This window comes from Odocoileus virginianus, chromosome 32, assembly GCF_023699985.2.
Source record: "Odocoileus virginianus isolate 20LAN1187 ecotype Illinois chromosome 32, Ovbor_1.2, whole genome shotgun sequence".
Taxonomy (NCBI): Eukaryota; Metazoa; Chordata; class Mammalia; order Artiodactyla; family Cervidae; genus Odocoileus; species Odocoileus virginianus.
Window position 1 is genome coordinate 1,648,814 of NC_069705.1, and position 22,799 is coordinate 1,671,612.

A 22,799-nucleotide genomic window follows, 5' to 3' on the forward strand; every position below is an offset into this window, starting at 1 on the left:
AAACAGGGGCCTCGATGATGCAGATTGATGATGCTCCTGGGAGAGGGAGACCCTGATGTCTACTCCGCTGGCACTTTCAGGGGAAGAACGCCCCGGCCACAGACGCCCGCGCCCCAGGGCGGGGGGTCTTGCTGCTTCCCTGAGCTGGCTGTGGACAGAAGCAGGCGGAGGGCCAACCTCCTGAGTCCCAGAGCGGTGCCTTCTCGGCCATCGTGGGGGACAGGGAGTGGGGAGGGCGAGGAAGTGCCGCCCAGCTCCGGGCCTGCACGTGCCCAGCGCCCCCCGCAGCCAGGCCGCCTGACCTCTCTTCCCGCAGGGCATCCGGACTGGCGCCTCCCGCGCCCCCCCAGCCTGGGTTACCTTCAGGAGGACCCGGCGCCGGACCACCCTGGTGGAGATGGTCTCCTCGTCGTCGCTCAGCCCCTCACTTTCCCCCAGCTCCTTGTCTAGCTCCTGATGGATGTGCTTGAGCACAAAGCCCAGGGAGCCCCGGACAATGTGCGCCACATTCTGGCAGCTGACCAGGAAGAAGCCCAGCAGCACCAGGGTGACCAGGAGCTGGGTGACGAAGGTCCACATCCTTGACTGCTCACCAGCCCAGGCCTCCAGGGCCTGCGGAGCCAGGGCGGCGGGGCCAGCCGCTCATTCTCCCCGGGGACTCCGGAGGCCCCCCGGGACCCACTCCATTCTCTGCAGCGCTTGCGGGAGGCTGCAAGGCCCCCACGGTGGAACTGCCGCCCAAGTGCCCGCCCGGCTGAGCGCCCGCCTCTGCCCCTGGACTGGCTGACGTCAGGCCCCAGTAATTCTAGCTCCCGAGCCAGCTGCCCCAGGCTGTCCGGCGGGGCCAGAGGGAAGCCGGCAGGTGTGCGCCTCCCGGGCACCGGACGTGCGTGTTAAAGGGCGCTGTGAGAGACGCCGCCCCCGTCCCCACCCCCGAGAGCCCGCCCCTGTGCTAGCCAGAGGCAGCTTTAGCCATGCCCAGGAAAAGGGTCCCGTTCAGGACTGGGGGAAAAACTCAGACATCTGCAGAATGCGGTTCCTGGTGTGTTTCCTGGGTGGCTACCGCCAGGACCATGGGGACGTCCACCAGCTTGCACGTGGGGTGGGGCCGGCTAACACCCTGGAGGCTGCAGGGTTTGTTTCAAAAATAGCACCCTCCGGGGTGAGTGGTCAGCCCCAGGAGCGCAGGCGTTCAGCACAGGTGGTGGGGGCCTTGGGAGCCCATGCGATTTCATGAGCCCCGCGGCCCTTGGTGGCCCCCCAGCCCCCGCCTTAGGCAGCACAGCCACCCTAAATGCAAGCGGGTCCCTGGTGTGTCTGTTTAAGACCTCTCCTTCACGGCTGTTCCCCAGGCGGGGCTGGCAGCACCAGGGGCAGAAACCAGGCGCCTGCAATTCGCCTCTGCAGGCCTGGCTCCCCAAGGCAGCCCAGCAGCTGAGGCTCAAAGGAGTCCCGTTTCTGGGACGGGGCGGCTCCTCTCTGGGCAGCAGCAGGCATGGCGGGAAGAACCAGGATCAGGACTGGCACCCCGACCCTGCAGAGGTCTAGTGGGGTGGCTGGAGGCCTAGCGGGGCTGGGCGGGGGGGGGGGGGGGGGGGGGCACTCCTCTGGGCCTTGGTTTCCCAGCCATCAAGACGAGGGGTGGGTTGTGAGCCCACCCACCGCTAGGGACCGTGCCGGCCCTCACGCCACGCGGCCCGCTGCCCAGGCGGGGCTCTGCATGCCCTTCCACACATCAACTGGGTTACATTAACACTGTCGTGTCTCTGGAGTTCCCATGTCCCTCACGCGAGGGCAACGGAGGCACAGAGAGATTAATGACTTGTCCCATCGCAACACAGGCGCGCCGAGGACGAAGACGCGGTGCGTGCAGGGGACCCCGGAGCCCTGGGTCCAAGCCTGGGCCGGGAGCCCAAGGTCAGATGCTGCCCACCGGGCTGAAGAGAAGGGCTGGCTGCCTTCCAGGTTAGGTCCCTAGTTACAGTAACCACCCCCCAGCCCCTCTGTGCGTTGAGGCTCTCTGGAAATACCAGTCAACAGGTGCTCTGCACGCTGTCACCTTCAGCAGGCCTCTTGATCATCCCCTGGGGCCCCAGGAGACCGTGAGGAGACAGTTCGCCAAACCTCCCATCCGCCCTAGACGGGGCGGCACGGGCCCTGCCCACTCCTGGGACCCAGGACCAGGAGGTCCGGGACTCTCCCCGCCCTGACGCCAAGCCTCCTGGGACTCACTTTCCTCATCTGTAAACGGGGCAGCTGGGCACAGTGACCCTGGAGGGCTTGCTTCTCCAGGATCCTGCTTTCTCTCCAGTCCTCACCCGCCCCACGAAGCCGGGCACGGAGCGGCTCCTGTGCGGTGTCGTCCCCAGGACTCGCGGTGGGGGCCACCGACCCAGGGTTGGGGGGTGGGCCCGGTGCTTTGGGACAAGTGTGCACGACCAGGAGTGGCAGAAGTGGGTGCAGTCCGACCATCAAGAACGCATGGGGTGGCCTGGGGTTAAAAACGGGTGCAGCGGCCCGGCCATCGGAGGCATGTCCTTGGCAGGGACGCCTTCTAAATAAAACCTTGTTTAATTCCTGGCACCTCTTGGCAGCCAGCAGCCCGAGGCCCATGGTGGAGCCCGCCTGGTCCTGGGGTCCTCAGAGGTGCCTGCGAGGCTCGGGCTGGGACAGGGGCAGGGGGAGAAGCCGGCAGTGAAGCGGAGGGTGGAAAAGGACATGTGCCCATGGAGGAAGAGGGACCGGGGAGGCGCGGAGCACAGGCTATGCGTGTGCTGAAAGCGTCGATACGTGTTTACAGAGCAGTGAGTCACACTCTATACAAACACAAATTAGAAAAGATGTCAAGGATGTTCCTGGTGGCTCTGTGGATAAGCATGCACCTGCCAGTGCCGGGGGCATGGGTTCAATCCCTGGTTCAGGAAGATTCCACGTGCCGCGGAGCCACTAAACCCAGCGTGCCACAATGGCTGAGCCGGAGATCCAGGGCCCGTGAGCGGCAACGACTGAAGCCCGCACGCCTGGAGCCCTGTGCTCAGCAACAAGAGAGGCCACTGCGGTGAGGAGCCTGCCCGCACCACAAGGAAGAGCGGCCCCCGATCGTCGCAACCAGGGGAAAGCCCGCGCCAAGCAACGAAGACCCAGCGCAGCCAAGAGTAAATAAATAAATAAAACTATTACAAAAAAAAAAAGATGTCACGATCATAAGTGGCTTCTCAAGTGGCACTAATGGTAAAGAACCCGCCTGCCAATGCAGGAGAGGTAAGAGAGGAGGGATGGATCCCTGGGTCGGGAAGATCCCCTGGAGGAGGGCATGGCAACCCACTCCAGTATTCTTGCCTGGGGAATCCCCATGGACAGAGGAGCCTGGCGGGCTACCGTCCATGGGGTCGCAAAGAGTCAGACATGAGTGAAGCGACTGAGCATGCATGCAAGATCATAAGACACCTGGGATTAGTTTCCAGACAACGTTGGGGGAAGTATGTGTGCGCTTGAAGCTGATAGGCTATCCTATCTGGTTTTGTATCTATTTGTAATTTTTCCAAATACAAAAAGATTTCAAAAAATACATTGAAACAGATGTCCATGGAAATGGGGAGTCAAGACAAAGGGAATAAATAAAATAAGTGGGGGTGACTGAAGGGAGGGTGGAGGCCAGAGCCTGTGCGGGGGTTGCCCCCCCACCCCGTCCCAGCCTGTCCCCACGGGGGTCCACCCGTGTGGGCACAGAACCCAGGGAACCCTGGCAGCAATCCTTTCTCTGCCTCCTTTACACAGGGGAACCCAGAGGCCTGGAGGAAAGTAGCTGGTCCTTGGCCCCAAAGACAAGGTAGACCCAAGTCAGCCCAGTGGCCAGGCCTCTGGGTTCTAAGCCCTTCTTCCTAAAACATGATGGAGAAAGAAAACAAACAAAACCAGCTCTCCAAAGACCCTGATGCTGGGAAAGATGGAAGGCAAAAGGAGAAGGGGGCAACAGAGGATGAGGTGGTTGGATGGCATCACCGACTCAGTGGACATGAGTTTGAGCAAGCTCTGGGAGAGACAGTGAAGGACAGGGAAGCCTGGCGTGCTGCAGTGCGTGGGGTCGCAAAGAGTTGGACTCAACTTAGCGGCTGAACAACAGCTACAAGGCCCCTCTCTGATCCTGTGACCACCTTGGGCGTATGAAGGGCAGCCGGCAGTGGGGAGTGGGAAGGGGGCACCATAGGTGTGCTTGGGAGTCTCTGGACCCCCATCAAGGAGAGCCCCTCCCTGCCCTCAGAAGGGTCACGGAGGCCGACAGGTGGGCAGACAGAAAGAGGAGCCACCACCCCAACCTTGAAAGACAGAAACCACTCCCGGCAGGGATCTGACACCAGGGGCCCTGGTCCTCCGAGTGGAGTGTCAGGGAGGCCCTGCCCCAGGGCGCCCGCCTTTACCTCGAGGGAGAAGGTGCTGCCAGCCTCCTGCATCCACTCTTGGGGGCTGGGTGGTCTCTGCTCCCTGTCAGCCTCGGACAGCTCAGCTGCAGGCCCTGGGCCCTCCTCGAGCTCCGGAGAGCCGCTGACCGTTCTCTGGAATGAGCGTGGGCCAAGCAGGGCCTCCTCCAGCCAGGAGCCATGTGCGGCCTCTTGCAGGTAGGAGACGATGGAGCCTTCCGCATCCCAGTCGTGCACCCTGCCCCCGGGAAGAGCCCGAGGACACCGGTCACCCCCAGCCTCCACTCTCAGGGGTCCTCCCCATCCGGAGCCTGCCCTGCCCTCTGGAGGCTGGGAAGGTGTGACCCATCACACAGCATCTGCCTGTTCAGACAGACGCGGACACCAGTGCCGCTGGGCCCTGTCCTCTGAGTGGACGGCTCCGCTCCTGAGGCCCCATGATGATCGGGTCATCAGGGGTCCCCACACCCGTGTCCAGCCCCCCTCCCCACGTTGCTCCCACACCACAGTACTCATGCCAGCGCTCAGCTGGTCAGATGACCCCCCTGCCCCCTCAAAGCAGGCTCTTCCACGGCCTCAGGGACACACGTGCCTGCTCCTCCCTCCCCCGCTGGCTGTTCCTTCTGTGTCCTTCATGTCTCCTCCTAACTTCCCCCGGCATCTGACCCTGGAAGGGCCCAGGCTCAGTTCTCAGACCTCTCTGTCTATCCCCACTTCCCAGATGAGGTCATTCAGCCCATGGCTTTAAGCCCACTGGCGGGTCCCCGGAGCTGCAGGCCTGTGTGTCTGACGGCCTCCTCGACACCTGTCCTGGAGGCCTCTGATGGGCATCTCGGGGGCTCAAGTCCTCACTGAGGGGCTCCTCCCCAGGCCTGTTCCAGCCGTCTCCCCACCCTGCAGTAGACAGCACCCTGCGTCCTTCAGGTGTCAGCTCAAGGACACCCGTGTCCACTTGGACACCCCTCTTTCTCTCAATCACTACATCTTATTTGCCAGCAAATCCTTGGGATTCAACTTGCAAAAATACATCCCGAGCACGACTACTCCTGGCCAACCATCTGGGTCCACATCACCGTGGACTCTTTCCTGCAGCTCGTCTTCCTGCCGCTACCCCTGGCCGTGTCCAGCTATGGCCACATCACCTCGAATCTCTGCTCAAAACCCTCTGACGATTCTCCATCCCACCCAGGAAGCACCACAGTCCTTCTATGACCCCAAGGCCTGCCGTGTCGGGCCCCACCACCTCCCTGATCACCCTGCTCCGGGCGCAGTCAGCTCCTCGATGTCCCTGGAATGCGGTGGGTGTGCTCTGCTCCGAGGCCTTTGCACCAACAGGGCCTCTGAGGGCACCTCCGCTCAGATGCTCACAGGGCTCGTCACCTGAATTCCTTGACATCTTTCTTCCAAGTCACTCTCAGGCATCCCTGGCTGCCTTCTCTATAATTCCAATCACCCCCTTTTCCTCTTTTTTCCTTCTTTTTCTTTCCTGCTTTATTTTTTCTTTTCAGCACTTAGCACTGACAAGCATTTCTTTTTTAAAATTAGTTTCCATTCCATTTACTTTATCTGTTTATTGTCAGCTTCCCCCCCAGAACAGGGGTTCCCCCACCTCTGGGATCCCAGTGCCCGATGATCTGAGGTGGAGCTGATGTAATCATAATAGAAATAAAGGGCTCAATAAATGCAATGCCCTTGAATCATCCCCAAACCATCCCTCCCAACCCTGTTCGTGGAAAAACGGTCTTCCACGAAATCGGTCCTTGGTGCCAAAAAAGGTTGGGGACTGCTGCACAAGAACATACATGTCTTGCGGGTGGCGACTGTCTTTTTGCTCAAGGCCACATCCCTGGCTTGGAGGCATTTGCACAGGGGCCGGGCACACAGCTGGCCTCAATACACTGTCGCGTGAATGAATGAAATCCATCTGTCCCCACGGGAGGGTTGGCCCAGGTCACAGAGCCCGCCGGTCATGCTCTGAGGCTTGGCCGCCAGGCCCCTGGTCCCTGTCTAGGGATGCTGCTGTCACAGCGGGGCAGTGGCCAGCACACATGGGCATCCAATCCGTGCTTGTTGAGCAAAGGGCCACTGCAGATGCTTGGGAGGCCGAATTTCACCTTGGATCCTCACCGCTCAGCCTGCCTAATTCTCACGAATCAAAGGGTTCATCTGGGGCACTGAATGATTCCCGGCTACCTTGTCTCCTAAACGGCTTTGGGCCTCAGTCACGCCTTTCCTGGGCCAGCCCCAGAGGCCACGGTGATACCTGTCACTCGTCTGTCTGTTTCGCTCTCGCCCCAAGACCCCTCTGCACTTAGCCCAAGCGCCAGGGTGCGGCGGGCTGTGCATCGCATGGATGTGCCCTGGACACTCCGTGTCCACTGAGGCGCACGAGGCCCTTCCGCCTGCACTGCCAGCCTGGCCGGGTCCCAGGCCTTCTTACGGCAGGAAGCGCGGCCAGGAGCTACCCAGGAGAGGAACCATCTTCAACGGCTGAAGCTCTGTCCCGCTCAGATGAACCCAATTGGCCTCACTCCTCCGAAGAGGTGTAACTAGACAGGGCAGCCTTATCAGCTCCGTCACATGCAGGCCCTGTGACTGCCCACCCACTCGCCTGGGCCCTGGAGCTTCCAGGCTTCCAATTATGGTTTGCTTTCAACCATCGACATAGAGCAGTGACTGGGGCCCAGGGCCTCCAGCTCTGCTGTGCTGCCAGGGCCGTGGCTTGTCCCAGCCTGACAATCGCTCTCCCCATCCCAACACCCCCAGCCTCTCTCCTGGGGGCTGCACAAGAGTTGGGGGGCGGGGCAGGGAACAACTGACCTTTGCAGACGCAGCTCCACTCTTTATCACAACACAGAGGCCTGCGTGCCAGCTGGGAGGCGCAGGGCGAGCTGGCACCTTACTGAATTATTTCCTCCAGGGCGTTTGGCACACAAGGTTTGGGGGGCAGCAGCATATAAAAGTTTCCCCTTACTCACTGCTAGGCACAGGACCCCCCCCCCCCCCCCCGGCAGCCCGGGATGGCAAAAGGCACCCCGCCCGGCAGCCCAGCCCTTGCCCTTACCTGTCCTCGCTCGAGTCCGTCGCCCAACTCACGGTGGGGATTTCTGAGAGGCGGGCGTGTACCGTCTGCTGGCCTGAAACAAGAGACACTTCACGCTCTGAGTCCTGCCCTGCACCTGTCGAGTCCTCCTGCCTCTCATGACCTGGCAGCTTCTCTTCTGACCTCTGACCTTCCTCCTGGTCAAGCAAATCGATAAGGCCATTTGTGGCATCTGAATCCACCGTGTCGTCCTCCACGAGGTCCAGAGAGCCCAGCGTGGGGCCCCGGGGTCCCTCGGAGAGCGCCCCCTCCAGCTTCCACTCGTGCCCGGTGGCGTCCGAGTCCTCGGCCTTGCTGCACTCCAGAGAGGAGTCCTCAGCAGTGACCAGCGAGGGCGTGAGGCCCGCGGACCACACCTGCATGTCAGACATCTCCAGCAGGGCGTCATGCTCCGTGCCCGCCAAGGGGATGGCGTCTAGGACGGCCACCTCGTTCCAGTACTGGTCCGCGCGCAGCGGAGAGGGGAGCGCGTAGTGCAGGGAGGCGGGGGACAGCAGCTCGTCCTGCAGCGACGAGTAACCTGGATGGGCAGACAGAGGACGACGTGCTCCAGCGGCGCCCTCCGTCACACGCGCGCACGTGCAGGGCCACTCACTCGCGCGCACAGGCTCGGCCACGATCGGGCATGCGCATTCCGGGGCGGGGCTGACCAAGCCTTGCGGCTGCTGCCCAGACACATGGGCAAGAGGACAAGGCTCTGGGGCGCAGGGCGCGGGGCAAGCCGGGGGTGGGAGCTGGACGCCAAGAGAAGAGGATGGAACGCTTGCTCTTCCGAGTCCAGAGCAGGGATCAAGACGCCTTGATCCAAAGGCTTGCGCCAGAGCCTTCCGACAGTCGCGCGGAAGGAGGGGCTGCACTCTCGTTGCACCCATGTCCCCTGGGCACAGCTCTCGGGGGAGGGGGCTCTGTTAGGGAGGCATCTCCAAGGGAGGGGGGCAACCCCAGAACCATTGTGGGTGACTGTGCCCTGGCTGGGGGAGGGGAGTCTGGCGTGTACAGAGAGCATCCGCAGACCTCGGCGCGGTGGTCAAACGGGAAACCCCAAGGAGGTTGAAGATGGGGTCAGCCGTCTGCAAGCAGCGGCGTATGGATTCCAGGAACTGGGAAGGGTCTAAAGTGGCATCGGTGGGGGTGGGGGTGGGGTCCTTCGGGGTTAACAGCGGGAGGCTGGGTTAGAGGGCCCAGGAGGTCCCAGGCACATCACCGCTCCCTTGGAAGTCTGGCTGCTCTGGCCAGGTCAGCCGTGAGCCCGCGGGCGGGGAGCCGGAGGGCCCAGGCCCTTGATGCAGCAGCCTGGTCCCTGGGGACGCGCCGGGACCCCGACCTCTGACAGTTTCCTGGTTGGGTCTGGTGTGCAGACCTGAGGAGGAAACTGAGGGGGCGGCAGGTGTGAGTGTGAGATCGGTGTGTGTGTTAGGAGCCTCAGCCCTCCTCTAACTGCGGTGAGGGAGGGGATCGCTGCCCTCCCTTTGGAGCCAGTGCTCATCCACTGGCCGGGGAAAGGTTAGAAGCCAAGATCCTCCACTGGGTCCAGCTAGTCTGGGGCCCCCAGGAGCATGCGTGTGCCCACAAACTCTGAAGATCCGGCAGAGCCCAAAGGGACCTGCGGCATGGGTGCGGCTGCCCTGCAGGGCCCCCAGGGGCCCTTCCCAGGAGCCCAGAGAGGCCCCTAACCCAGTGTCCACACTCTCCATCCCGACGCTTCTCCCCCACTTCTACTGCTCCACTGCGTCCAGGCTTCCGGCCCCTCTCCTGGGCAGACCGGCCCACCTCACGCCCAGCTGGGCCTCAGCTCCTGCCCTCCAGCTGCCAGACTTCTGACAGAGCTCACTGTCCTCATGCACTCACTTCTCCCACCGACACACACTGAGGTCTGCTTCCGTGGCAGGTACCGTACGTGCCAAAGGGTTGGGGACAATAAACACACAGGCAGACACACATGCACGCGTGCACACACGCACACACACGGAGAGGTTCTCTTCGTCCTCTTTCTTTCACGACGTTTTCCCAACGACTCCAGCTCACCTAGATCCTCCACCTCTGAACCTGCCCCACAATCTCCCGGGCTGGTTCCCGGGACTGTCCACTCTGCAGACAAGGAGCCTGTCCCAGGGCGGAGCCTTCAGATACAGGAGAGATGCAGGAGCCAGGATGGATGACCTCGCCCGTAAGTCGTGAAACGGCAACGGCGAACAAGGACAGGTGTGCAAGGTGGCGGGCAACCAAGCTACGTGCTTGACTCTCGTAATCTCCCACGGGAGGCTTCCTGCTGTCTGATCTACAAGACTCCTACACATCTACGTGGTTTTGCGTTCCCAAATTAGGAGAAGGAGGAAGAAACCATGATGTCTGGGGTGGTGTGGGCTGGCGGGAGGGCTGTGCAGTGACAGGGACCAAGGGAGACCCCCAGCTCTGGCCAAACTGGGAGGGACAAGGCGGAGGGTGGGGGACACGCGTGCGTCGGATAGTGACACCAAGTCATCACATGTGAGATTATGACCGAACTGGGAAACCAGGGCCACGGCCTTCCGACCCTCCACAGAAATCTCTGCAGGTAGAGGTGAGCAGGCCGTTTAAGAATCATGTAATTAGTTTTCTTCTTGTTATTATTCTTGAAAGCATTATTCCATTATTACCATTACTGATTGAGTTCTCTCTCATGAAAATGTATCCAATGTGTTAATTTTATTTGTCACAACATTACTCCCACCTTATAGATGAGGAAATGAGAGATTCAGCAACTTGCTGGATGGACACAGAGTGGTTCTAAATTTCGCCAATACAGTATTTTAAAGATAGCTTCATGGAGGTACAATTGGCCTATGATAAATGCACATTATATATAAATTTATTTGGCTGTGCTGGGTCTTCATTGCTGTGAAGCCTCTTCTCTAGTTGGGGCGATGGGGATTACTCTCTAGTTACCGAGCGAGGGCTTCTCATTGTGCTGGCTTCTCTTGTTGTGGAGCACGGGCTTCAGGGTGTGCAGGTTTCGGCAGCTGAGGCATGTGGGCTCAGGAATCGCAGCTCCCAGGCTATAGAGCAAAGGCTCAGGAGTTACGGCACACGGACGTAGCTGCTATGCGGCAAGTGGGCTCTTCCTGGACCAGGGATTGAACCCGTGTCCCCTAGGTTGGCAGATGGACTCTTTATCACTCCGTGAGCCATGGAGGAAGCCCTAAATGCATGCATTTAAAGTAGATAATCTGATAATTTCGGACACAGGGAAACACCCATGAAACAAACCATCAGCACAGTGACGAGGGGGCCATTCATCACCCCTGAAAGGTTTCCTCAGGCTTCGTTGCAGTCCTTCCTTCTGCCACCCTGCTCCCAGGTAACCACTAATCTGCTTCCTGTCACTGTACATTAGTTTCATTTGCCAGAATTTTATCTAAATGGAGCAATACAGTGTGGAATCTTTGCGTCTTTTTTTTTTTTTTTTACTCAGCTTAATTTCATCCAAGTTGTTGCATGTATTGACAGTTCATCCATTATTTTTGCTGAATGGCTAGGTCACACTGTAGGGATATCTTTAACTTTTAAAGAAATAACCAAAGCTTTTTTGCAAAGTGACAGTCCCATTTACATTCCCACCAGCAGTGCATGGGGGGTCCCAGGTTCCCGTATCCTCCTTGACACTTGGTATGGTCAGTCTTTTCCACTCGAGCTCTTCTTACAGATGTGTAGTGTACCTCCTTACATCAATAGTTTTAATTTGTATTTCCCTGATGCCTAATGATGCTGAGCATCTTTTTGTGTGCTTGTTTGCCATCTGTCTGTCTTCTTGGTTAACTTAAAGTCTTCTGCTCATCCTAATGCTTGGGTTGTTATTATTGAGTTTTGAGAGTTCTTTATATATTGTGGATACAAGTCCTATATCAGATGATTATTTGCCAATACTTTCTCCCAATCAGTAGCTTGTTTTTTTTTTTCCTTTTTTTTCTTCCATTTTTTGTAGTGCATTTTGAAGGCCAGAAGTTTTTGATGAAGTCCAACTTGTTGATTTGTTCTTTTGCTTTTTGGTATCGCATATAAGAGATCTTGGCCTTATCCAATCTAAGGTTTTTTTTTTTTCTTATGTTTTAATCAAGAAGTCTTATAGTTTCAGGTTTTACATTTAATCTATGATCCACTTTGATTTAATTTTTGTATATGATGTAAGGTATGAATCAAGGTTTGTTTCTGCATATAAATATCCAATTGCTCCTGCACAATATGTGGTAACAATGATCCACTGAATTGTCTTTGCACCTTTGCTGAATATCAGTTGTTCCTGTATGTGTGGTTCTGTGTCTGGACTCACTGACTTATCTGTCTTTATGGCAATGCCACATTGCATTGGTCACTGCAGCTTTGTAATAACCTTCTTGTTCAGCCACCAAGTTGAGTCTAACTCTTGTGACTCCATGGACTATACCCCCCAGGCTTCTGTGTCCATGGGATTTTTCAAGCAAGAATACTGGAGTGGATTGCCATCTCTTGAAGTCAGTATAAATCCTTCAACTTTGTCCTTTTTCAAAGTTGTTTTGGATGTTCTAGGTCTTTTCCTAGATAAATTAGAGATACCAAGGGAACATTTCATGCAAAGATGGGTTCGATAAAGGACAGAAATGGTATGGACCTAACAGAAGCAGAAGATATTAAGAAGAGGTGACAACAATAAACAGAAGAACTGTACAAAAAAGATCTTCATGACCCAGATAATCATGATGGTGTGATCACTCACCTAGAGCCAGACATCCTGGAATGTGAAGTCAAATGGGCCTTAGAAAACATCACTACAAACAAAGCTAGTGAAGGTGGTGGAATTCCAGTTAAGCTATTTCAAATCCTGAAAGATGATGCTGTGAAAGTGCTGCACTCAACATGCCAGAAAATTTGGAAAACTCAGCAGTGGCCACAGGGCTGGAAAAGGTCAGTTTTCATTCCAATCCCTAAGAAAGGCAATCCCAAAGAATGGTCAAACTACCACACAATTGCACTCATCTCACACGCTAGTAAAGTAATGCTCAAAATTCTCCAAGCCAGGCTTCAGCAATACATGAACCGTGAACTTCCAGATGTTCAAGCTGGTTTTAGAAAAGGCAGAGGAACCAGAGATCAAATTGCCAACAGCCACTGGATCATTGAAAAAGCAAGAGAGTTCCAGAAAAACATCTATTCCTGCTTTATTGACTATGCCAAAGCCTTTGACTGTGTGGATCACAATAAACTGTGGAAAATTCTGAAAGAGATGGGGATACCAGACCACCTGACCTGCCTCTTGAGAAACCTGCATGCAGGTCAGGAAGCAATAGTTAGAACTGGACATGGAACAACAGACTGGTTCCAAATAGGAAAAGGAGTACGTCAAGGCTGTATATTGTCACCCTGCTTATTTAACTTATATGCAGAGTACATCATGAGAAACTGTACAGCTGGGCTGGAAGAAGCACAAGCTGGAATCAAGATTGCCGGGAGAAATATCAATAACCTCAGATGTGCAGATGGCACCACCATTATGGCAGAAAGTGAGGAGGAACTAAAGAGCCTCTTGATGAAAGCGAAAAAGAGTGAAAAAGTTGGCTTAAAGCTCAACATTCAGAAAACTAAGATCATGGCATCTAGTCCCATCACTTCATGAGAAATAGATGGGGAAACTCTGGAAGCAGTGTCAGACTATTTTCTTGGGCTCCAAAATCACTGCAGATGGTGACTGTAGCCATGAAATTAAAAGACGCGTACTCCTTGGAAGGAAAGTTATGACCAACCTAGATAGCATATTAAAAAGCAGAGACATTGCTTTGTGAACAAAGGTCCATCTGGTCAAGGTTATGGTTTTTCCAGTGGTCATGTATGCATCTGAGAGTTGGACTGTGAAGAAAGCTGAGCGCTGAAAAATTGAGGCTTTTGAACTGTGGTGTTGGAGAAGACTCTTGAGAGTCCCTTGGACTGCAAGGAGATCCAACCAGTCCATCCTAAAGGAGATCAGTCCTGGGTGTTCATTGGAAGGACTGATGCTGAAGCTGAAACTCCAGTACTTTGGCCACCTGATGCGAAGTGTTGACTCATTGGAAAAGACCCTGATGCTGGGAAGGATTGGGGGCAGGAGGAGAAGGGGACGACAGAGGATGAGATGGTTGGATGGCATCACCAACTCGATGGGCATAAGTTTGAGTAAACTCCGGGAGTTGGTGATGGACAGGGAGGCCTGGTGTCCTGCGATTCATGGGGTTACAAAGAGTTGGACACAACTGAGCAACTGAACTGAACTGAACTGAGGTCTTTTCCATATAAATTTTAGAACAACTTTGTCACTTTTCACAAAAAAGCCTACTGGGATTTTGATTGGGCTGCATCATATATTTAGATCATTTCAGGGAGAACTAACAACAGTATTGAGTCTTCTGACCCATGACACAGTGTATCTCTCCATTTATTTGTTGTTGCTCAACTGCTGAGTCATATCCGACTCTTTGCGACTCCATGGACTGCAGCACACCAGGCTCCTCTGTCCTCCGCTATCTCCCGGAGTCTGCTCAGGTCTTTAATTTCTCTCAGCAATGTTTTGTAGTTTTCAGTGTATATCTTTCACATCTTTTATCAGATTCACCTCCAAGTATTTCTGTTTTTTCAGTGCTACTGTAAAGGCTGTTCTTTTTTCAATTTCAGTTGGTACCTTTCCACTGCTGGTATATGGGATTCAATTGATTTTCTTATATACTGAAATCGTATCCTGCAACCTCACCAAACTCATTTGTTAGATTCCATCGGATTTTTATATATATCATGTTGTCCGTGAACAAGGACAGTTTACTTCTTCCTCTCCAATCTAGCTGCCTTTTATTTCTCTTACTTGCCTTATTGTACCAGTGGCACCTCAAGGACAGTCCTGAACAGAAGCAGGGGTAGTGGGACTTCCCTGGTGGTCCAGTGGCTAAGACACCACGCTCCCAGTGCAGGGGGCCGGGTTCCCATTCCTGGTCAGGGAACAAGATATCGTATGCTGCAACTATGTGATCCCACACACTGCAAGGAAGACTGAAGACCTGAGTGCCCTAAGACCAGGTGCAGCCAAACAAATATTAAAAAAAAAAAAAAAAAGCAGCAGCAGGAGGAGCAGACATGATTGTCTTGTTACTGAATGTGGGGGGAAAGCACTCAGTCTTTCATCATCAAGTGTAATGTTAACTCTGGGTTTTTTTGCAGATGCCTTTAGGTATCTGCTCCAGTAAATTGCTATTCTTCACATTCACCGATCAGACTGATTTGGAGGATAGTAATCTGCCCTAAGCCCTCACTTCTACAGATTCTAGAAGAGTTACTGATTTTTCAAACTGTTTAGCTTTTTACTTGTTGTCAGCATGCTGTGGTGACATACACGCTCCTTACATGCAAAACCAGATGCTGATTTATTTTTGAATATTCAACTATTTTGCATTCCTTAGATGAACCCCACTTGATCATGATGCATTGTCCTTTTATATAGTGTTGGATTTGGATTTGCTAAAATTTAGAGTTTCTGCATAAATGCAGAAAACATTGCTCCTTATTGGTCTGTAGTTTTTCTGTAAATGGCTTCCTTTCTTTCCTTTTCTTTTTAACCGAAAATGTAAAGTGGCCCTCATAGAATGAGCTGGGAAATATTACATCCTTTAAAATTGTCTGAGTGAGTTATTTCTTCCTTAATGCTTGGTAGCATTTGCCAGTGAAGTCATCTAGGCTTGGAGTTTTCTTGGTGGGAGTGTTTTGTTTTTTTTTATTAATTTGTTTTATCGAAGTATAGTTGATTTACAATGTTGTCTTAATTTTCAATGTGCAGCAAAGTGATTCAGTTATATATATATTCTTCATATTCTTTGCCGTTCTGTTTTATCATAGGATATTGAATATAGTTCCCTGTGCTATACAGTAGGACCTTGTTGCTTATCCATCCTGTATATAATGGCTTGCATTTGCTGATCCCAAACTCCCAATCCATCCTTCCCCCAGCTCCCCTCCCCCTTGGCAACCACAAATCTGTTCTATGTCTGTGAATCTGCTTCTGTTTCATAGATTAGTTCATCTGTGTCATATTTTAGAGTCCACATATAAGTGACATGACATGGTAGTTGTCTTTCTCTGTCTGACTTACTTCACTTCGTATGATAATCTCTAGGTCCATCCACGTTGCTGCAAGTGGCATTATTTCCTTCTTTTTATTGGCTGAATAATATTCCATGGCGTATGTGTACCACATCCTCTTTATCCATTCATCTGTTGATGGACAGGTTGTTTCCATGTCTCGACAACTGTAAATAGTGCTTCAGTGAACATTAGGGTGCATGCATCTTCAAATAATAATTTTGTTTGGATATACACCCAGGACTAGGATTGCAGGATCACATGGCAACTAGTTTTTTGAGAAACCTCCATACTGTTTTCCATAGTGGCTGCACCAACCTACAAATTGGTAGGAATGTTTTAAATTATACATTTGATTTCTTTAATATATTCAGAGTATCTCTTTCTTACTATGTGAGCTTTGATAGTTTGTATTTTCCAAGAACTTTGTCAATCTCACTTATGCTTTCAAATTTATTGGAATAAAATTGTCATAATATTATCATCCTTTTGCTTCCTACAGAATCTTTAGTGATATTACCTCTTATTCTTGATATTGGTAATTCTTTTCTTCTCTTTCATGATCAGTCTGGCTGGATGCCTATCAATTTATTGATCATTTCAAAGAACCAGCTTTTGGTTTTAATGATTTTCTTTACTGTTTTCTGTTTTCAGTTTCATCAATTTCTGCTTTGATCTTTATTATTTTCTTTCTGCTTACTTTGGGTTTAATTTGTTCTTTTTAGAATATCTTAAAATATTACAAAGCTGAGGTGACTGACTTGAGAACTTTCCTCTTGTTTAACGCGGATGTTTAGTGCTATAAATTTCTCCCTAGTACTGGTTTGCTGGCATCCCATACATTTTGACATCTCATGTTTTCATTTTCATTCGATTCAAAATACTCTATAATTTCCCTTTTGCTCTCTTCTTTGACCCACGGGTTACTCAGAAGTGTATTATTTAGCTCCCAAATGTCTGAGAGTTCCTATCTTTTGGTTATTGTCTTGTAATTTAATTTACTGTGGTCAGAGAACATACTTTGAATGACTTAAATTCTTTGATATTTATCAAGACTTGCTTTATAGTCTAGGACAATGGTCTCCAACGTTTTTGGCACCAGGGGCCAGTTTTGTGGAAGACAATTTTTTTCATAAACCAGGTGCAGGAGATGATTTCAGGATGATTCAAGCACATTACATTTATTGTGTTCGATTTATGGAGAATCAAACACCACGGTCACTCTGACAGGAGATGGAGCCCCGGCAGTGATGCAAGTGTTGAGAAGAGCTGTAATTACAGATGAGGCTTCGCTCACTCGCCCACCACTCAGACCTGCTGTTCCTAACAGGTGGACTGTGGCGCAGGGGTCAGGGACCTCTGGTTGAGAATATGGTCTATGTCGGTTTGTTCCAGGCGCAATTGAAAAGAGTGTATATTCTTCTGTCATTGGGTGGAATGTTCTATAAATGTCAATCAGGTCGAGGTGAATGACTGTTGTTCAAATCCGTTTGGGTACTCATTTTCCTACTTGTTCTATCAATTAGCAAGATGGGGGTATTGAAATCTCCCACTCTAACTGTTATCCTGCCTATTCCTCACTGTGGTCGTCTCAGATTTTGCTCATGTATTTTAAAGCTATGTTACTGGTGCATCAACATTTAAGATTGTGATGCCCTCTTGATGGACTACTAGTCCTTATGAAATTATTTTCTTTATCCCTGGTAACATTCTTTGTTCTGAAATCTACTTGATTGATATTACTACAGCCACTTCAGTTTTCTTTTGATTAGCGTTAGCATAGTTTATCTTCACCCTGTGACTTTTAAGGAGTTTGTGTTTTTATACTTAAAGACATTTCCTGTAGGCAGTATATAGTTGAAAGTTACCTTTATATCTGCCTTTTGGGGTTTTTTTAGATCATTTACAATAATGAGATTATTAATATGGTTAGGTTTAAATCTATCATTTGTTAATTTCTACTTCTGTCCCATCAGTTTTTTGTTCTCTTTTCCCTTTCTTTATGCCTTTTTTAAAAAAGTAATAATTTTATTATTTATTTTTGGCTGTGCTAGGTCTTGGCTGCACAAGTCCTTCTCCAGTTGTGGTGCATGGGCTTCTCAGCGCAGCGCCTTCCCTGGATGCAGAGCCCGGGCTCTAGGGTGCTTGGGCTCAGTAGTTGCGGCTCCCCGGCTCCAGAGTACAGCCTCAGGAGTTGTGGCACACGGGCTTAGTAGCTCCATAGCATGTGGGATCTCCCTGGATCACACATCAAACCCGTCTCTCCTGCACGGGCAGGTGGGGTCTTTACCATGGAGCCACCAGGGAAGCCCTCTTTCTGCCTTCTTTTGTGTTAATTGAAAAATTTCCATTTTATCTCTTTGGATGGCTTATTAGCTACGATTCTTTGAGTATTTGTAGTTGCTTTAGGGCTTCTCACAAACGTCATTAAACTACCCCAGTCTACTTTTAAGTGATATTATAACACTTTGCAATAGTATAAGAACCTTACGATAATATACTTCCGTTTTTCTCTCTCAACTTTTTCAACTTTTGTACCATCGTTGTAATACATTTTACTTTTATATATGTTATAAACACATTATATTATTTTGTTTGAACAGTTATCTTTTAAAAGATTTAAATAATTAGAAAAGTATGTATTATCCTTATAGTTAACACTTTTGGCACTGTTCATTCCTTCATGTAAATCCATATTTCTTTCTGGTGTCATTTTTATTTTGGCCTGAAGGACGTTTTATGAAAAAAAAAAATTGCTTGTAGCCGTCACTTCCTTTTGACAAATTCCTTTTGCTTTTGTATGTCTGGAAAAGTCTTTATTTGCTTTCATTTTTTGGAAGTTATTTTTGCTGGGTATAGAATTGTAGGTTACTTTAGAGATCTTCTACTTTAAAGATGTGTTCTACTTTAAAGATATTGCTCTGCGGTCTTACTTCCATTGTTTCCAGTGAGAAATCTGATGTATTCTTATCTTTATCTCTGTATATAATGCATCTTTCCCCCCACCTTTAGCTACTTTAAAAACTTTATCACTGGTTCTGACTAATTTGTTGAAAATGTGCCTTGGTATAGTAGACTTCACATTTCATGTGGTTAATGGAACTTCTTGGATCTGTGTAATTATTGTTTTTGTCAACTTGGAAAATTCTGGACCATTAATTCTTCAAATACTTTTTCAGCCCCTTTCTCTGTTGGAAACTAATTTCACAAATATTAGGTCACTTAAATTGCCCCATAGCTCACAGATGCTTTTAAAGATTTTTTTGTTGTTGTTCTTGCATTTCATTTTGGAGAGTTTCTATTACTATGTTGCCAAGTTCACTTTTCTTCTTTAATGAAATTTAATTCAGTGTATTTTTCAACCTATATCTTGTAGTTTCTCTATAGAGGATTGGTTTGGGTCTTTAAAAAAACATCTCCCAAGTTTCTACTTGACTTTTGGAACATCTGAAATAGTTATAATAACTGTTTTATCATTCTTGTCTACTAATTCTAACATCTGCATCAGTTTTGATTGATTTTTCTCCTCATTATGGGTTTTGTTTCCCTGCCTCTTTGAATATGTGTCTGAGAACCTTTAATTGGACTATGTGGATGTCAGACATTGTGACTTTTATCTTGTTGGGTGCTGGGTAACTTGTATTCCTGTAACAATTCTTTAGAATCCCTTGGACTGCAAGGACAGCAAACCAGTCAATCCTAAAGGAAATCAGCCTTGAGTATTCATTGGGAAGACGGTTGTTGAAGCTGAAACTCCAATATTTTGGCCACTTGATGTGAAGCGATGACTCATTGGAAAAGCCCCTGATGCTGGGAAAGATTGAAGGCAGGAGGAGAAGGGAGCAGCAGAGGATGAAATGGTTAGATGGCATCACTGACTCAATGGACACGAATTTCAGCAAACTCCGGGACATAGTGGAGGACAGAAGAGCCAGTCTGTGGGGTTGTGAAGAGTCGGACATGACTTAGCATCGAACAACAACAAATGATTCTTGAGCTTTGTTCTGTTATGTCATTGAGTTACTTGGAAACAGTTTGATCCTGTTGAGTTTTGCTTTCAAGGTTAATTAGGTGGGAGCATTGATCAATCTAGGGCTAATCATTCTCCATTATTGAGAAGGACCACTCTGTGTTCCCTATGCAATGTCTGTGAACAGTCAGTCTGACTGTTGGAAATAGATGATTAATAAATAATCAACCAAAATTTGTGGGGGACCTTCTGAAGCGCTCCAGAGTGCTGCCTCTGTGCAGCTCTCTCTCTAGGGAATTCTAGCTGCCCCGATCTCCTTGGACTGCCAGCAACTTGTCCATAACCAGGGGCTCTTCTGGATTTCTCTTCCTTCCACCATGACTTAGAAACTCTTTCGAGGCAATAATACAGGCAATTGTAGGGTTCATCTCATTTATTTTCCACATATTTCATATGACCTTTATTGCCTGATGTCAGTGTCTTGATGTTTCATATAGCTTGTCAATTTTTTGCTTGTTTTAAGCAGGAGGGATATGTTCAGTCCTTGTTGCCTTATTTTAGCCAGAAGTGGACTGCATCTCAGATAGCTCCTCAGATATGGTTGGATAAACATTCTATCACTCCTGGGAATCTCAGTAAGATTTGATTAAGGGTGAGAGAGGGTAATAACTCTGCCAGTCACAGTATGCCTGAGTCTCATTCTTGGCGACTTTACCACCTTGAAACTTCCTGGGGTTCACATGAATGGAATTTCACCCAAATGAACGTGTGTCCACAAAGAGAACTCATGCACACCCTTCCTCAGGACTTCTCTCTGCTTTGTGTTTATCCTGGAGCCCCTCCCCTGATTGCAGGGTTTGGGGGCTATGCTCCCTGCCCCCTCTCAGTCTCCAGAAGACTCCACTGACCCCCCTACCCCCACAAGCATGGATCTAAGGCTGTAGGTGGCCATCCTCAGTGGAGTGGGGATTCCTACTAAGCAGGGGGCATGCTCAGCGAGGACTATCACACAAGGTCTGGGTGGACCGGAGCACAGGAAGGTCGGCCGAGTTCTCTGGTTGAGATCCATAAGTGCCTGTCTCTGGAGCAGTCTCTCGTGACCCTACCATTCCTGGGTCACCAGCCCATCCCTCTGTCTAGAGCTGTCCCCTAGGGGTCGCATTTTGGGGAAATCAGGTAATAGGCAACCAAACACACAGCCTTGGGGCAGAGCAATCCAGTAGTACCCACCCCCTGATTCCAGCTCCTCCTTATCTCAGCTGTCACCTGGGGTCTCTGTTAACCCAGACATAATGATGACCCTAATAGTTTGATATCAGCAGTAGACTCAACAAGAGGTGGACAGACAACCTGACCTCAGACAGAAGCCACACTTCACTAGTTGTGCTAAGAGTTGAGAGAAATGAGACATATTTCCAAGTAGACGTCGCATCCAACCTATGAAACCAAACAGAGTTGACTGAAGGGGATGTGAGATGTCCATCTTTCCCTTTCATATGAGATATCTGTTTTATTTTTAGGAACACGATGTTTTGTTTCTTGTTTTTGCTCTATGGGCAATTTTTTTTTCCTTCAAATTTATTCCCAGGGTCTGGGGTAGTTCCCTCCTCTATAGGAGAAGCAAACTGGCCCTTCTGCCCCGGCCAGTCCAGACAAACCCAGCAAGAAGAGCCAGGAAGGAAGGATGAGAGACCTCAGGTTCCTATTTTCCCGAAAACGCAGAGCAACCAATCACCGCCCTGAGTGCCCACGGTGGCCAAGGAAGGCTCAGACGAGCAGAGGGCAGGGAAAGCACAAAGGAAGCAAGGATGCTGAGGCCATCAGCGTGAGGGCCAGGCTGGCCCGGGACAGAAAGTCAGAGGAAGTGCAGGGGGCAGCCGTCTGCCTGCTCTTCCACCTCTGATCCCTCCTGCTCCTCCTCTCCAGGCCAGAAGGGCATGGTCTTCCCGGGACAGGAAGGCAGAAGGCAGGAAAAACACACAGAAGCCAGCTCTGGTGCCCCGAAAGGACAGGATGGACCAAGCGGACGTCTGAGTGTCTGCTTCGGCCTGGCCGGGAGCGAGCACGCAGGGCATATGGCCCGTGTCTGCCGGGACACCCGCGGGACGAGGGGTTCGGAAGGGCTGACAGGCGGCAGAGCGGCCAGGAAGCACAGAAGCGTTCACACTGTGTCTGCAATCAAAGCGGCGAGGGCCCCTGGTCCACCAGTCAGATCTCGAGACTCTTCTGCTCCAGACCAGCCACGGCTCTCCATCGCCCTCCTAGTAAAACCAGCATCCCCAGGACGGCCTGAAGGAGCCAGCCTCCCGTGGCCCCTCCGTGCTCGGCGGGCGCAGCAGGCTCACCTGCTCGGGGCCCCTGCCCAGATTGCTGGTCTGGGCACTCTCTCCCCAGTTCACATGCCCACCCCGCCTCTCCGTCCAGCCTCTGTTCACGTGCTACCCACTCCCACCCCACTATCTAACCCCTCAATCCCACACACCAACCTTGCTTGACTCTAACTTTTTTCCCCCCATCACCCCGCTAGCACGTTATCTAACTCACTTCCATAAATTTTTGTTTGCCTGTCCCGAGAGAAGGCAAGCTCCATGAAGGCAGTTTGGGGCTTTGCTCCTTTCGGGGTCTCTTGAGAACTGACTTTCTGCCCGGCTTACATCAACCTCTGGCGGGTGGCAAGTGTTCAAAGAATGTTTGCCAAATGAGCAGCCCAGCTGGACTGCCTTTCCACAGTCACAGGGCACAGGGCCCAGGCCCATCGGGGTTAGAGCCCTGCTCTGGCTTTAGAGTCTCCAGGCCCCACGGGAGTCCCAGGGCCAGAAGAGACATTCATAAATACTCAGGTATGTAACTGCCCTTAAAAAAACTTTTTTTACTGTGATACGAACATTTGGCGTGGGATCTGTCCTCTTGACAGGATTTTAATTGTTGTAATTGCCTTGTTTATCCTCATATAATTCTATGTGCCCGGTGTCCATAGATTTGGGGTACAAACCCCCCAAAACTTGCTGCCTTGCCTTGACTGAACCAGCTCTGGGTGTCTGTTAATAAACCCAACCAAGTGACTGGTTATCTCATTAAAAAAGGGGAAAAAATCTCTTGATTTCCCCCAGTTTGCAGCACTTCTCCGCCACCCCCACCCCCGTCCTTGTGAAAGCGAGTTGGTTGCTTAGCGGTCCCAGTCTTGTCTATCTGGTCCCCCAAG

At 50.9% G+C, this 22,799-nt stretch overlaps 1 protein-coding gene across 11 annotated transcripts in view; it reads right to left on the bottom strand.

Moving 5' to 3' along the window:
- The window catches only part of ANK1 (ankyrin 1), a 238,122-nt gene that overhangs the window by 11,024 nt on the left and 204,299 nt on the right, over nucleotides 1-22,799 (bottom strand). For 6 of the 11 annotated variants that reach the window (XM_070459729.1, XM_070459728.1, XM_070459733.1 and 3 more), the window contains 2 exons: nucleotides 7,483-8,041; nucleotides 4,419-4,656 (listed from right to left, as the gene is read on the bottom strand). In XM_070459729.1, coding sequence (XP_070315830.1) covers nucleotides 4,419-4,656; nucleotides 7,483-8,041 — 797 coding nt within the window. Of the gene's footprint in view, nucleotides 1-360; nucleotides 745-4,418; nucleotides 4,657-7,482; nucleotides 8,042-22,799 lie in introns of those variants that run through there. The other 5 variants (XM_070459735.1, XM_070459734.1, XM_020876354.2 and 2 more) reach the window with 4 other exon arrangements.